Source organism: Grampus griseus (assembly GCF_964374135.1).
Source record: "Grampus griseus genome assembly, chromosome: 12".
Lineage (NCBI taxonomy): Eukaryota > Metazoa > Chordata > Mammalia > Artiodactyla > Delphinidae > Grampus > Grampus griseus.
In genome coordinates this window covers 1060186-1077073 of record NC_139006.1, presented here as the reverse complement: position 1 = coordinate 1077073, position 16888 = coordinate 1060186, and the positions used below count along the sequence as shown (strand labels likewise).

General features: G+C 48.4%; 1 protein-coding gene across 2 annotated transcripts in view; it reads left to right on the top strand.

Moving 5' to 3' along the window:
• SFSWAP (splicing factor SWAP) overlaps positions 1-16613 on the top strand; it is an 82505-nt gene extending 65892 nt beyond the window's left edge. For both annotated transcript variants that reach the window (XM_082668207.1, XM_082668208.1), the window contains 4 exons: positions 4733-4858; positions 14398-14553; positions 15867-15939; positions 16313-16613. In XM_082668207.1, coding sequence (XP_082524333.1) covers positions 4733-4858; positions 14398-14553; positions 15867-15939; positions 16313-16378 — 421 coding nt within the window. In that variant the 3' untranslated portion in view covers positions 16379-16613. The remainder of the gene's footprint in view (positions 1-4732; positions 4859-14397; positions 14554-15866; positions 15940-16312) is intronic.
• The last annotated feature ends 275 nt before the right edge of the window (positions 16614-16888 follow it).

Sequence of the window (16888 nt, the reverse complement as noted above, 5' to 3'; positions counted from 1 at the left end):
AGGCCTGTACAAGCCCTCTGAGTAATGACATACCCAGTAAAATTCTTCCTAGTTAGCCTTTATTCCAGGGCTCAAAGAGAAGAGAGTATAGTGCATCCATAAAGCCCCATCTAGGGGACTGGTAACTCTCAGGATTCCTTAGATTGTTTCCCAGGGTAAGAAATGAGCAGGTGTTCATGGTGAGTGCTCAGCGCATACAGTAGGTGCCGGTGTCTAGTACTGAAGTGAGCCTGTCTGGTCAGATTTGATGGCCACAGACCTTTCCCCCAGGTTGGTCTGTTCAGAACTGGAAGTGTTCGTGAAACACTTGGAATTTTAACTTGCTAGGATTTGTGTGATATTTATTGACTATCTATATATAATAGTAAGTCATTTTGTATGTTATTTTAATACATTTAAATTTTTTTTATTTTAGAATAGATTTACAGGTTTTATATTCAAGTATATTTTATATTGTTCTCATATATTCAGTGCTGACAACTGCAGGAAGCAAATTCCTAATCCTTAGTTTGTAATTTTCAGTTAAAAGAAAAAGTTAAGTTCAAAAAATTTTTAGTGTGAGTTCTGTGATGGCAAACCATCAATTTTACCTTAATTTGACCTATAGTTAAAATGTTTGTAAAAAGAGCTGAGTATTTTCATAACTCCCAAACATTTTTTTAAATCTCAGTAGTATCTGTGTGATACTTTTAGTTAATCAGTTAACTTTTAGTTAAATCAGCTGACTTAAGTTCACTAAATAAGTCAGATGTTTGATTTTGCAGTTTAGATAAAATGTCAAGGCAGAGTGCAACTTTATTATAAAATATTTTTAAAAAAATATTATAAAACCAAACCTTCAAAGTGTTTGTCCAGGAGTATTTGCCTTGACAGCTTATATGTGGCAGTGACGCTCCTTGAAATCAGACCACCTCTGAGCTCAGGGCCCAGAGGCGGGTTGCAGGTCTCTGATCGGAGGTACGGAGGAGAGACCAGCTGTCTCGTGGTGGGTCTCTGGGCCCTGGGGACATAAGTCGGATAAGTCACCTTCACCAGGTAGAATCCTGCTTCAGCTCTTATTTCTGAGAAGAGTGAGTTTTATTTGAGAATACTGCCTTTTTTCTTAAGCTGGTTACAGACCTGCTTTCTTAATCCAGGCTCACACTAATAGTTTCTAGGGATCCAACTGGATTTATAAAATAAACTTATAAAATGAAAGAGGTTGGTATTCTTGGTGATATGAATGGTTTGAAGTATAAAAAAAAGAAATTTAAATTTTAACCAGCTGCTAATGATACTGTCATAATTTTCTCTTTAACTATCTGTCTTTCCAGATAGACTAACCCATGACAGACATAATGTCTGCATAGGATATATAAGACTTGTTTCTTGGGCCTGACACAACTTAATTGTTTTAAAAAGACTACTGTCAGCTCCAAGTAAAATGACTTTTGTTAATATTTCTTTCTACTTGTTGTAGGATATTACAGTTGAAATATATTTTCTCTTGTATATTAAATTACTGAAATACTGTATAAAATGTAGAAAGTTAAGATTAAAAAGCTTTTATGTCATAAGTAATTTTTATGTTAATATGTTAATGCTCGTATGGTTGAAGTCCCATTTATCAAATATGTCTAAATTATAGATGACTCTGGCTCTCCAAAGGTGAATTTGTCATAGAAAAATTTTTAGTTTTGGAAATCAGTCTTTTGCTTCTCAGAAAGCACAGTGATTACCGAAAGACAGTATTTGGTGTCTTTTAAATCAACACTGATTAAAGTATAAGACTTCTTTCTCTGTTGTTTTCTGCTTTTATATCACATTAGGTTTTATACCTTAATGGATGAAGATGTACTCATGCAATTCACTGCCTAAAATTAAAATCCACTTGTAACAGTGTAGGTATTTTAAAACAAAGCTCGATGAGACTAAAGCTTGAAATTCAGCTTGTTTGTAAGGCTTTTGATGAGATCGCCTGCAGCGTCGTGTAGTTGGTTAGTTGGTGGGGGGTTGGTTTCGCTTGTTCTGAGGTTGGGGGGATTCTGGGTGGAACTCTGCAGCCCCACGGTGTGAGGTGCTCTATGTGGAGGAGGGCCAGGGGCCCCCCGTGTGGCTTCCAGAGGTCAGGCTCCCTCAGGGCTTTCACTCGGGGAGGGGCCTGGGAGCTGGGGGTTAATGTGACTTTTGCAAGTGCTCTATTTAATGTTCAAAAAGAACTCAGGCGGGCAAAATTGTGGTCGTATTTTAGTTTGAAATTTGTAATTCCTTACGTTCTCCCCCTGATAAAACTGCGTAGCAAACCGGTGAGGGTGGTTGGTTTAATCTCCTGATCCAGGCCCTTAAAGGAGGATGGGGTGCTTGACGTTCCCCCAGGCGCCGGTTCACGTGCTGGTGTCCAGGAAGTGAGTCGTAACCCCAGGCAGAGCCGTGGCCACCGTGTTGGTAACAGTGCTGCGGGGAGAAGCTGTCCCCGCAGGAGGGGAGGAAGGGTTTGCGGGTGAAGTCGGGTCCACAGTTCAAGCTTGAGAAGAACTAAAACCGGGAGCCTCTTGCTTGTTCAGCGTGGTTGGTACCAGATCCTTGCCGCCAGGACCCCAGCCTGGTTGGTACCAGATCCTTGCTGCTTGTTCAGTTCCGTGAGGGCCTGTGAGTAGTGAAGTAACAGGAATGGAGGAAGTGGGTTCCTGAAATGGTTAAACACTGGTGGAAAGAAGCTGTTTATAAATATCGCTGTCATTCAGATGAGAAGTCTCCTTATGACCTCTTTGAAAGCAAACCATTATGATCATTTAAGAAAAAAAATCTGAGTTGCATCATGCTTGAAAATTTTTAATTCAGACTATTTCATTTTCTTTATGAGAAGTTCTCCGGTCACGTTATACAGATGATTTACTTACAAAATGGACCTCCTGTTCCTTGCACTGTGCCATGGTAGCAATATTCAGACCCTACTTAACAGAATAAAAGCATTGGAGCTTCTTTAATTAAAATAAAACCTAAGCGTCATCTGGTGTAGCTCATGGCCCTCCGTTCTGAGATGGGCTTTTCCCGGGTAACTTGGAATCTACTGGTAACAGGCACCTCACTTCAAAGAAAGCACCAGTGGCCACTGCAAAGTGGTATTGTATGTCAAAGTTAGGGATTTGCAGACAGTAAAAACTCATTTATTTTCCTGATTATTGAGCTTATCGTAGAAGCCTGTGTTTAAGCGTTCCGTAGGCGCTATGGCTTTGATTGAGCAGAGCTTTTTTCGGGGCTCTAGCACCGCGCAGCCCAGCACGTGTCATTCTGAACGTTAAGTGTGTGCCTCCGTGCCACAGACCCACGGCCTCCCAGGGTGCTGAGCCCGGAGCCTTGTCAGGGCAGCTCGGCAGTGGCGGCAGCACAGCGAGGCATTTATCGGGCAGCCTCCACCACGAACAGATTTGACTCCTGGAGCTCTTTTGAGGGAAAGCCCGGTAAAATGTCCAGGAGTCTGACTGACCTCACCTTTGTAATCGTTACTTAAATCTTAGGACAGCTCTGGAAACAAAAATCACAACCGTTGTATAAGCTGAAAAGCAGTTGTGTCAGAGGAGCCCCAGGGCCGAGGCGCGTTTCTCCCGGAGCAGGTCATTCCGTGGCTGCGGTGTTTTTCAGGAGTGACTCAGCGTTCCCCCTGTGACACAGAGGGTGGAATGTGATACAAGCTGATCTTTGCAACAACGGTGTGCGTTGTTGGGGGTTTTACTGTGACTTAAAATGATTCCGTGTAGAACTTCTTTAGATGACAAAATCAAAACCTCTTCTGTATATCATTTTTTGAGTGGGTTGTCATAGAAACAGAACGGAAAGAAATTCCCCCCCCCCCAGATTTCTGCTTATTTCAGGTCTCCCCAAAACAGTAATTTCACTGAATGGACAAAAAACTAAAATAAGAGTCCTAAACCCATTGTTAAAGGGCCGTCCGTTAGGACCGTGACCCCGTGGGTGAGGGTCTCGAGTTGGAGTTCTGCGTGCTGCTGTCTGGGGCACGGTTGCCGTGTGTGGGTCACGGCACTGCACGAATAGAATAGTCCTCTTCCAGGCACAGGAAAGGGAAGAAAAAATATTAGACATCTCATAAACAAATGGTTTAGCCAGAACTTTCATGGGAACGGCATGGTCCGAATTGGATTGAAGGTTCAGGCTTCCTGCCAGCGGGCCTGCAGCCTGTTCCTCATGCTGAGAGGCCATAAGATGAGTGCAAACAAGAGAGGTTTCCAGGGGTCCTCAAACTTCATCTCGTGTCATTTTCTTCCTCTTGCCAGTGTTCAGAACAAGTGGAAACAGCTCACTTGGACCTTGTTGCCTTTGCTTACCTAATTTTGACAGCAATACCAGTGAGCTGAACGTGTTTTAGGGAGACCGGATGGGCAAAGGCAAGAGAAAGGAAGAGCAGCAGCGGGCCTGCGTCCGCCAGGAACCGCAGGGACCCAGTGGGCGGGAGCTGGCTCCTGCTGGCTGTCCGCACCAGCAGCCCACGGCTCCAGCCTCAGCACGAGTTGGGCCCCACTTAGAAGCTTAGCATTGGTGTGATGAGCGTTCTGCCTCCGAGCCTGGATCCAGTTCCGGGTCAGCAGAGTAGGGAGGCTGGGGGTGGGCCTTGAAAGGACAGGCAGGGACCCACCACGCCCCACGGGCTCAGGCCAGGGCTGGCCTCCGTCTCAGCAGTGGAGGTGCTCCCCTGCCCACCCCACACAGGACTGAAATGCCTGCTTTCCTCTGCCAGGTCCCGGTCCCGGTCCCCTCGGAGACGAGCACACTCCCCCGAGAGACGGCGGGAGGACAGGAGTGTCCCCACTGCCTACCGAATGAGTAACAGCCCTGGAGTCAGCAGGAAGCGGACCCGGTCCAGGTAGGCGGCGGAGCTTCCGCAGACACGGGACCTGCGCTGGAAGGTGGGGCTCCCACGTCTCCGGCACAGAGCTGTCCGGAGCCGGGGAGCAGCTGCTTTGGCCGATCCCGAGTCATCCTGGCAGCGTTCTCACTGCTCTGGAGCTCAGAAGCAGAGGGTGCTTGCCTGTGCTGGAACACGTCTGTCTTTGCAGGTGGTTGGCCCTGCTGGGAGCTCTTGGGGCCACATTTCCCCCAAGCCTAGCTGCCCCTAGACCCCCACACGCAGCTCCTTCCCCTTCACGTGTTGAGCAGGGAAAGGAGTGGAGGGGCGACCGACAAGGAGGATCTGAAGTTCAGATCTCAGGTGGATCCCTCCTGCTGCCCAGGTGGCCACGCCTCGGCTGCAGCTCCCAGGAGAGTGCCGCAGGGTCCTCGTGGGGTCTGCGAGCAGGGAGAGGGCCCGTCCTCTGGCCCCTTGACCTCTAGGAGAGACCTGTCTAGTTGAGGAGAGTGAGGGAGGCTGGTTCCCATGTCGCCATCTCCCCCCGTCTGGGCCTTGGACGCCCAGCAAGCCAGGGCCCCTGCCCCCGCTCCCAGGAAGAGCGCTCCGGGGCTGACCTTTGCCACCAGAGGCCCTGGCACCACCACTGCCTCGAGGAGACACAGGGCCCAAGCCAGGAGCGTGTCCGGTGGGCCAGTGGGCGTGTCCCTCTCAGCTGAGGGGCGCCGTCTGGGGATCGCCCCGTCCAGCCTGGGTGATGCCACCTGAATGCTTTTTGTCACTTGGCTTCTGTATTTCCATTCTCTCTGAAAATGAGGGCTTCCCATTTTTTGTGTCCCTGCACTGGAGTTAAGGCAGGCCCCGGCTCTGGTAGGTAGACAAGGAGCATTGCTGGCCCGGTGACCAAGGCACCCAGAAAAGGGCAAGACGCCATTGTTGCCTATCGTAGTCTCAGACTTCATGATGCCATGCTGCTGAGTGTCAGGACACCCGGGGTTCCAGAACCTTCCAGGTCTTCCAGAGGACAAATCTGCATTGCAGGTGTCCACCATTCTTGGACAAATGAACCCAGCCATCACCCAAACCTGCCTCAGAGACGCCCCTCCATCAGCAGACATCCTCAACAGGAGCAGTTTTTTTTTTTTTTTTTAACATCTTTATTGGAGTGTAGTTGCTTTACAATGTTGTGTTAGTTTCTGCTGTATAGCAAAGGGAATCAGCTACATGTGTACATGCAGGAGCAGTTCTGAAAGGCATTTCTAACTGAAAAACGTTCCTGCAGTCTGGCTAGTTATGCAATAGTTCCATTAAATGATAAAATGTCATCTCTTTCTTAAAACAGAAAAATCAGGAAAGGAGCTGTAAAACTGATATATTTCAGTGAAGGCTTCATGTACAGACTCACTCTGTCTGTTTATAAATTTCATTTTGTGCCTTGGAACTCCCACGCTAAGCATACGTGACTGTTGCAGGATAAAATGATGAAAATTGAAGTCCATTTTAAATTTTATTCCTTATGCAAGTAATTGACATTTGAAATTTATCGTCACCCTTGGTATATGTAAAGGGCATGGTCTAAAATTAATTCCTTGGAGCCGAAGATCTCTCCTAACAGAAGAGTTCTTGCTTTGCCCTCAAATTAACCTTTGCATTAAAAGAGCTATCACTAGAGAAGACGGTGATTATATTAGGATTCATCAGAGCTTGTGCTATCATCAGAACTTCAGTAAGTCAGATAAAAGAAGTTAAGACTCAACTTACTGCAGGGCCTAGCTACCCTGCCCTGATAGATGGGATCAAGCCTGTGACCTGACTCAGGGGTCGTGGACAGTGGTGGACTCAGGAGGAACCCAGTAGAGGTGAACATGTGCACGATTACTGGTCGATTTCCTGGGCTTGGTTATAAACCCAGAGTTTCTGTAGGCCAGGAACATGTTCTGTTAGCAGGCGCGTTTTGTTACCCAGCAATCAGGCTGTCCCCTCAACCTTCTACTCGGAGTAGCTTCGGGGTCTCTGCTTCAGTGTGGCAGCAGGTGACTAATCCGTCCACCAAGTCAGGGTCACTTTAATCCCGTCAGGTCACCCCAACTGAGGGGAAGTGCCTCCTGCCAGATTTGAAGGATTATTTCTACAGGCTGATCACCGAGTGCTTCTTTCACTGACTTTTTTTCTATTTTATTTTTTTTTAACTTAACATTTTTTTAAATTAATTAATTTATTATTTTTGACTGCGTTGGTTCTTCATTGCTGCGCACGGGCTTTCTCTAGTTGCGGCAAGTGGGGGCTGCTCTTTGTTGCAGTGTGTGGGCTTCTCACTGCGGTGGCCTCTCTTTTTGCGGAGCACGGGCTCTAGAGTGCAGGCTCAGTAGCTGTGGCTCGCAGGCTCTAGAGCTCAGGCTCAGTAGTCGGGGCACACAGGCTTAGTTGCTCCACAGCATGTGGGACCTTCCTGGACCAGGGCTCAAACCCACATCCCCTGCATTGGCAGGCGGATTCTTAACCACTGTGCCACCAGGGAAGCCCCTGACTTCTATTTTTGAAAAACTTTTAACTTACTAGAAAGTTTTTAACTTACTACTTAAAAACACCCATCTGCATGTAACTTGTAGCGTGATTCAGTGTTAACGTTTTGCCACATTTGCTTTCCTTTCTCTCTCCTCCTCTTCCTCCCTCCCTCATGCCCTCCTGTGAGTGTATATTTCATGACTTTGACAAGCCCAGGTCACCTGTATCATTGAAGGTCCCACACTCTGGATTTGTCTTACTGTGTCCTTTTGGCTGTGTTCATGTTAAGTATTTTTAGCAAGAATACTCTATAGTGATGTTGTGTAACTTCCCATTGCATCACACCAGGAGGCACACAAGTGTCCCTTTGTCCCTTTGCCAGTGACACTGAGTTTGATCACTTGGTTAAGGTTGTGTCTGCTGTGTAATCATACCTTTTCCTCTTTGAACTAACAAGTCATCTGTGGGGTGGCACTGGAACAATGTGAGTGTCCTGTGGCCAGCAGCTTTCTCCTCATTTCTTCTCTAAACACCCCCCTTTGTTTTAGTATCACTGTGGACTTTGGGTTTGGGGATTTGTTTTTTATTTGTTGTGCAACAGTCCGTTGCCATTATATTTTATTTGATGGTAACATTGTCTCACATTTGGCCCCATTGTTCTTTGAGTACTTTGTCACTTTTGGCCCAGGATATTCCAGGCTTAGCTTGTGCTTTCCCTGCCCCAGACCTGGGGTCAGCTGTTTCTCCTAGGAATCCTGGTTCCTTTTAGCGTTTGGAGATCCAGATCTGGGAGAGTGAATATTTTTAAAAGTAAAATTCATGAAAATGTTTAGCCAAATCATATTACAGTACACTCCAACAGGAAGTCCCGGTTACTTTATGACAATAAATAGTATGTGATTGGTTAGGGTGGGGGGCAGGGTTTAGCATTGAATCCCTACAGCTCAGCGTTCACCGAGCACATCAGCAAACGCTTGTTGAGTGAGTGAATGGGAATATGCTGCTGTTCTGTGGTTCTTGTATCATACATGAAGTGTTATTAATTCAGTGTAATTATGACAATCGAAAGATGCATATCATAATTCTCTAGAGCAACCAGTAAAAATAAAAAGGTTAAAAATCCAATAGAGACTGTTAAAGAGAACCATAAAAATGCTTTATTAATGCAAAAGAAAGCAGAAAAGTGGGGAAGAGGAGGAAAAAGAACAAATGGACAGCTAGAAAACAAGAAGATTGTTAACACCATCCATACAAATAATTACATTAAATGTAAGCAGACTAAAAACTCTAGTTAAAAAGCAGAGATTTTAGACTGCATTAAAAAGCAAAACTTAATACTAAGCTGCTTATAAGAGATACTTTAAATATACAAATAGGTTAAGATCTAAAAGATACACCGTACAGTGCTAATAAGAAGAAAGGTGGTGTGGCCGTATTAACAGGAGACCATGCAGACTTGAAAAAGTGGTGCTAGAGATAAAGAAGGCAGTTTCATAATGATGAAGGGGCCAGCTCTTCATGAGGACATAATGTTTTAAATGTGTGCATTGAATAAAAGAGCTTTAAAATACTTGAAACAAAACTGACAGAACTAAAGGGAAAGGCAGGCAGTAGAACACTACAGATGCAGCAAATATGAACAGCACTGTTGACCAGCTAAACACTACCACCAGCAGTGAAGCATGCACACTCTCGTGACATGCACGTGGGTCAGTCAGCAGGCTAAATCGTTCCCTGTAACACTGAATTAGTCCCAGCACATTCCAAAAGACTCAGATGATACAGAGTATGTCTTCTTACACATAAAAATCTGTAGAAAGGTATCTGGAAAGTCCCCAAATACTTGGAAGTTAACACATTTTAAATTACCCATAGGTCAAAGAAGAAATCACAAGAGAAAGTAGAAAATATGTTGAAATGAATGATAATGAAAATGTAACATACTCCTTCTGCAGCTGTACTCAGAAGGAAGTTAGTAGCTTTAAGTGTTTCTATTAGAAAAAAAAAAGAAAGGTCTAAAACCCAATCTTCTGTCTTAAGCTAGAAAAAGAGGAACAAATTAATCTCAAAGTAAATAGAGGCAAGGAAATAATAAAAGTAAGATCAGAAATCAACAAAATAGAAAACAGACTCACAGAGGAAAACAGTAAAAGCAAATGATGGTTCTTTGAAAATAATTTTAAAAATGATAAATCTTTTTTTAGATTGATCAAGAATGAAAGACCCTATAGACGTTAAAAGGATAATAAGAAAATAAATCTCATTCCGGTTAATTTAACAGCATAGGTGAAATGGACAAATTCCTTGAAAGAAACAAACTACCAAATGGACAGCAGAAGAAATGGAAAATCTAAGTAGCTCCACATCTGCTAAATAAACTGAATTTATAATTTAAAACCTTTCCACAAAACTCCAGGCCCAGATGACTTTTATCAGTAGAGTCTAACAAACGTTCAAGAAAAAGGGGATAACCAATTTTATAGACACTTCAAAGGAAGTAGAAGAGAGAACACTGCCCAGTTCACCGCATGAGACCATCCTAAAGCAGACGGACAGCGTGTGCACATCTGTGTGGTGTGGAGTGTGGTGTGTTTTGTTGGGGGGGTGGATGTGTGTGCACACGCATGTGTTTATTCATAAACTAATACTCTCAGGAAAATAAGTGCAAAAATCCTTAACAGAGTGTTAGCTGATTTGAGTCTAGCAATTAATTAAAAGGATAAAATACATCAGGACCAAATGGGGTTTGTCTCAGAAATGCAAGGTTCTTTAACATTCAAAAACCAGTCATTGTAATTCACAGTATTGACAGAATAAGTGAAGAAAATCATATGGCATCTCAATAGATGCAGAAAAAATATTTGACACAATTCATCACCTGTTCATTAAAAAGAGAAAAGGGGAAAAAAAAAACTTGGCAAAGCAGGAATAGAAGGAAATTTTCTCCATCTGGTAAAGGGCATCTTTATTTTTTTTTCTGGCCACACCCTGTGGCTTGTGGGATCTTAGTTCCCCAACCAGGGATTGAACCCGGGCCCTCAGCAGTGGAAGTGTGGAGTCCTAATCACTGGACCAGCAGAGAATTCCCAAAGGACATCTTTGCAAAGCCTACAGCTAGCATCACACCTGCTGGTGCCTTCCCCCTGAGATCAGAGACAAGGCCAAGGTGTCTGCTCTGTAATAGAATTCATAGCCTCGACAGTAAGGCAAGAAAAAAGAAATAGAAGCCCTAAAGATTTCAAAGGAGAGCGTAAAAGTGTGTCTTCTTATTAAGGAACCTCTGAGTTTATTTCTGTATACTAGCCTAGAACAACCGAAAAGTGAAGTTAAAAACAATACTAATTGGAACAGTATCAAAAAAACAAACTACTTACGGATAAATGTAAGGAAGTGTGTATAAGATCTCTCTACACTGAAAATCACAAAACAGTTCAGAGAAGATGTTTAGGAGAACCTAAATAAATGGAGAGAGAGTCCATGTTCATGGACTGGAGGGCTCAGTGTCGTGCAGATGGCTCTTCTCCACAAAAGGATCTGTAGGCCCAATACGGTCCCAGTCAGAACGCCCTCGGCTTCTTGTGCCCTCGGCACGCTGACTGGCAGTCAGAACAACCTTGAAAGCTAAGTTGGAGACTCTCATACCAATTCAGGACTTAAGAGAGCCACAGGAGTCAGACGGCGTGCGCTGCACACCTTAAAAGGGTGAAGAGCCGAAACAGTGCAGGCAGGAAAAGTCGTTTTGCAGCAAAACTTGATTGAACAACTGGACATCAGAATGGAAGAAAAGTGACCTGTACCCCGAATACCAAGCTTAACTCAAGATGGATCACAGACCTAAACATGAAAACTAGAACCATTCTGTTTTTGAAGAAAACAAGGAGAATACATTTATGAGGTGGCAGAGATTCCTGAGGATGTAGAAAATGCCACCATAAGAGAAAAAAATCATAAATTTGACTTCATTGAAATTAAAAACTTCATTCAAAAGGGACAGTTAAGAAAGTGCATCGGCAGGCCCCAGACGGGGAGAGAGATTTGCAATGTGCATCTCTGACAGAGGCCTATGTCAGTTCCAAAAAGGCAACCCAATTAGAAGAGGGGCAGAGGGCTTGAAAGACATTTCATAACAATGTATTTCAGGTCCATTTCTCCATCGGCCTGGAAGGCTGTTGTCACTGAGCTGTGGAAGAGAGGAGCTTCGCGTCCCGTAAGGAGGCCTCAGCGGGGCAGCCTCCTGGCCAAGCGCCTGCACTTTCCTACTGCTGGAGCGTTCGTTGTGTCCCCGGGTGTCGCAGCTGTCTGTAAGCTTGCTGTGGTTGAACCAAGAAAGAAGGCACATGCAGATGTCTACAGAAGTTACGGTTCCATAAGAGATTTTGAGGAGATGCGGAAGGCCGGTATCTCTTAGAGTGCAAAGTTATTTTGGAATGGAAAGGATTTCTTTGGGTTGAGTTCCACAGGAGTTTGTCACATGCTTGTGTTTCGAAACTATGAACTATGCATATCTGGGCTAAGGAATAGTTTTCTCTTGATAAATAAACCACAAATACCTTGGTGGAAAAACAGAATATATTTAAATAGCCAGTGAAGGTAGCATATGAAAATGTGCTCAGCTTCCTTAGTCACCTGTCAGGGAAAATGCAGGTTAAAACCACGGTGAGGCGCTCTTTACACTGACAAGAATGGCTGGAAACAAGCAGACGGACATTACTAAGTGTTGAAACGCTTGGGAAACAGTTTGGCGGGTTCCTACAGTGTTAAACATACACTGCTCCATGGCCTGACCGTGCCAGTCCCAGGTGTTTACTCGCCATAAACATCTGACCACAGACGCAACTTGACTTGTAATTGCTAGAAACCGGAAACAGCCCAAATGTCTGTTAACAGAGGAGAGCCTCAACCAGTGATGGCAGATTCATACAGTGTAACGCTACCCGGCCGCGAAAAGACCAGTGATGGCAGATTCATACGGTGTAACACTACCCGGCCGCGAAAAGAACCCCCTCGTGAGGAATCTCAGAGTCAGACTGCTTGAGCGGAAGAAGCCGGTCACAGAGGACTAGCACTGTGTGATCCGGTTTATCTGAGTTTCCATTTATGTGGTAGAAATCAGAGCAGTGGGTATCTGGGATGGTGGGGCAGGGGATGCAGATGCCTGAGAGCATCAGTGGAAGAAGCTTCTGGATGGTAGAGTGTTCCTAGTCGTGACGGGTCTGGGTTTCACCATGTCTGCCAAAACTCAGCAAATAGCACTTCAGACCTTTGCATTTCTCTGGATATAAAGCACACCTCAATTTAAAAAGCAAAAAGATGAGTTAATTCCTTAAGCGAACGCTTAGAAAGTTTTGTCATGAGATCAAGTTGTAGTGAAATTGAACGTGATCTACAGTTCAGGATTGCTCACCTACCTTTAATTAATTCACGTAGGCAGCCGTAGGAACTTAGCCGGATTTGGGGCTGAAATCATTCGGGACGTATGCCACGTGCTCCTAAATATTTATTGTTTTATTTGCTGCTGCTTTTGAAATCCTAGCCATGTGACAAAAAGTCACAAAACGTCTGCAGTGTAGGAAGTAGGCCTATGGTGTGCACTTCCCGCTTCTGTGTACCCTGCACCGGGAACAGCCTCTTCTTTGTGGACCACTTCTCTTGCTCCTGTCCTGCACGTAGACCAGCGCACCAGGGACACTTCCCACAGCTGAACTGAAGTTGCCCAGCTGCCACCACCCAGGGCCAGGTCCTTGTTGTTGAGACAGAGCCAGAAAGCCACGCCCTGCCCGGCGGGACGGTCAGCTTGCTTCGCTGGCCAGCAGCCTCCTGCACCAGGGGTCCGCGGGAGCCGCCCCAGGGAGGTGCCCCGACGAGTGGGGTGGGTGGGCGTGTAGACAGGCCCCGGGGTGTCTCCAGGTTGGGAAGGGCCTGTGAGCCACCTGAGTCCCGAGGAACCAGGAGGAGTGTGAGCTGTGCAGGCGGTGACCCAGGACGTCCGTGTTTAGAGCAGTGACGGCACGCAGGGAAGTGACAGCACCAGAAGCCCGTCGCCCACCCTCCGACCGCGCTCCGAGGACGAGGGCGTGGGCATCGGGCAATGTCTCCCGAGGTCCAGTTCCCGTCCTGTCGCCCAGTTGCCCACGGCCAGGGATCCACCCTCTAGTGCTTTGCAGCAAGTCGCAGCCCGGGAGGAAGCGGGGAGCGACAAACTGAGACGGGGGCTGATGAAACCAGCGGTGACCTGTGCCTGCAGAGACTTTCCAGGAGATGGTCCCAGCAGGAGGGCGGCCTGCAGCCCAGGCGCCGGCGGGTTCTGAAGGGCGGGCAACCGTGGTCTCAGGAGAAGCGGACAGGGGCCTGCACCGCAGCGCTTCCACCGCCTACACATACCCTCTTTCTTGCTGTGTTTCAGGGCCGTGGGGAGGGGGGGTCACAGGGCAGGGCGTGGAGTGGAGTGAGAGCTGCCTCTGGGCGGGAGGCGCTGGGCCCAGGCAGAGTGCGGGCTGCGGGGCTGGAGTGGGGAGGGGCTGGGGGTCGTTTCTGATGTGGAGTCACGGGCCTTGGCGACTCGGAGGACGCGAGGACGCGGGCAGCGAGGCGCGGCCGCGAGGGCGGTGGGAGAGCGGGTGGCCCCGGGGGCCGTCAGCCTCAGGCCACAGGGACACGCCTAGCGTCTGTGCTCGCAGTGCTGGGTTTTGATGATTTTCCACTTCTGGTTGGAAATTCCCATGAAGTCAGCGTAAATGAACAAGCAGTACAAACAGCGCTTGGTTACTTATCTTGGGTTATTTTAAATGCAGATAAAGTGCTGATGGTGTTTTAAACCCACAGGCATCTGACTGCAGGACTTCTGGCGAGAAGGTGGTCCACGTGCAGTTACTTCTGCACGACTTTTATTTTGTTATATCCATCCGTTTCAAGTTAATTAAATGTGTTTGGTTTTGAAAAGGAGTCAATGTGTATAGAAGGGTGGGTGAAATTGCTGAATTGTCCCGTGGAGAGCACCCAGAGCTCCTTCAGAGCCCGCGCTGTGCCTTTGTCTAAAACCGCTTTCCTTCCAGAAGCCCCCACGAGAAGAAGAAGAAGCGGCGCTCGCGGTCGCGGACCAAGTCCAAGGCCGGCTCGCAGCCAGCCTCCCCGAGCAAGCAGGCCGCGCGCCGGCACTCGGCCAGCATCTCTCCTGTGGAGAGTCGGGGCTCCAGCCAGGAGCGCTCCAGGTAACCCCGCCCTGACCTCTGGGCTACGGGGGCGGGGGGGGGGCACTGAGAAGGGGCGGGCTGGCAGACCCCCGGCCCCAGGCCCTGCGCCTCACCCCCTCCGGGTGTCACTCGGGCTCCAGATGAGTAGAGGGCGCACACGGAGGGGTGGGTCCAGAGGCCGCCCCGGGCCACCCGCCCCGCGCTTGGGCAGGGGGAACCCTACGAGTGGGTGTGGGGCGGCCGCGTAGTGTGCCAGCGGCCGGTTCCCAAACCAGTGTCTCTCCAGGCTCCCTGCCGGTAGTGCCTTGTGCTCACGTGGGCCGTATGGCGTGGGAGCTGGGGAGCCCAGTGTGACCAAAGGAGGGGGTCGGGCACTGGACTCCGCGGTGACAGGGGCCCAGGACCCCCACCCACCCATCGCTCCCTCTCAGCCCAAGCGGGCAGGGGTGAACCCATCACTTCCTGACCACGCAGGCTGTGGGGATGTCGGCGTCCACGCTGATCGTCCCGCGGTCTCCCCGTGCCAGCGCAGGTGACCCCCGTTGCCTGGCTGCCCGTGGTTGTCGGGGGATATTTGCCAGACCTAGTCCTGTTTTGAAAAGCCGCCCGCCCACACCCACCCACCCAGAGCCTGGGCGGGGGTCGGGGGCAGGGGATCAGGTCCTCCATCGCGCCTGTAAACCCCCTGCTTCCGCAAGTGTGCGTTACGGTGCTCCGATGCTGGTGGGTGAGTAGCAGAGGCCACAGCTCACTTGAGGTGGGTCAGAATCTAAGGTGCAGCTTCTTCAAAGGTAAAACGTGACTCAGTACAGGCCCCGACCACCACTTGTGTGTCGTGTCCACGGCCCGAAAGTCCTCACGATGCACCAGAGGCGCCCACTCGGGTTGTGGTCAGGCTCTGGGAGTGTGGCGCCCGCTTTCTGTGCTTTTGTCCTTTTCTTCATCTTTTTTTTTTTTTTATTTGCGGTACGCGGGCCTCTCACTGCTGTGGCCTCTCCCGTTGTGGAGCACAGGCTCCGGACGCGCAGGCTCAGCGGCCATGGCTCACGGGCCCACCCGCTCCGCGGCACGTGGGATCTTCCCAGACCGGGGCACGAACCCGCGTCCCCTGCATCGGCAGGCGGACTCTCAACCACTGCGCCACCGGGGAAGCCCTATATCTTTGAGTAATGTTGCATTTTATGAAATATTTCAAACGTGTTACATAAAACATAAAAGTGAAATATATTTATAATGTTGATTTCTTTTTTAAGGATACTGGAAACAAGTAAAACAAAATGCCTCCTTAAAGTATTTTTTAAGCCTCTGACCTCTCTGTTTACTTGCGTTAGGGGAGTTTCTCAGGAAAAAGACGGTCAGATCTCCTCAGCAATTGTTTCTTCCGTGCAGAGCAAAATCACTCAGGTAAGGCGGGAGGGTCTCTTTCTTCCCATCTTCTTCTAAGGGGGCTGGTTTCCACTCCCTGTCCCCTTATCTTGTGGGTCCTGACGGGGGTCCCAGCTGGTCCTCTGGAGGCGGTGGTGTCAGCGTTGCCCAGGGCAGCTGGTCCCTGGGCCCCCCTTTCCGGTCAGCCCCGTCTCCTCCTTCCCGGCCAGGCCTGAGCATCTCCTCCTGGGCCCTGAGCCTGCCTGGGTGTGTCCCCAGCCACCCAGCACGTTGCCCCCAGTTTCCTCGGTCTTCACCCGTTAACACATTCACGAGCTACTTCCCTGTGTGGAGCGTCCCCTTCCTGAGACTTAGCGGGAGCCCTCAGGGATGCCCTCTTCTCCTCGCACAGGACCTCATGGCCAAAGTAAGAGCGATGCTCGCAGCTTCCAAAAACATGCAGACCAGTGCCTCCTGAGATTCGGCCGTGGGCGACTGGGCCTGGGGCCCCAGGAGCTGGCAGAGCAGAGAGCCCCGTCCTGCACAGACATCCTGCTGGGGCTCCTGGACGGTTGGCGGGTTTTGTAAATTAATTTTTGATGACATTTTAGGTTTAAGATTTTTGACCAGCAGTCTCTTACCTGTATATTTGTAAATAATATCCTGTTTCTGTGAAAATGTATTATCAAATAAAATGGGAAGAAAACACCTTTTCTAGCTAGTCACCGTGGGCAGTTTCTTCCTTGTTTGGCTTGTGAGTTCATTACTGTTTGTCGTCTGTCACTGGCCTCTAACACTTGCTGCGTGGGTGTCGCGCAGCATGGGGACGGCTGTAGGGGTCGCCTGTCCCGCTCCCCCAGCCCTGCACCGGGGCGTGAGGCCACAGCCATTTCAGCCCCCGCAAAGCAGGAGAGGCAGGTGGCAGGTTAAGAATCTGCCTTCCAAGGCAGGGGACGAGGGTTCGATCCCTGGTTGGGGAACTAAGATC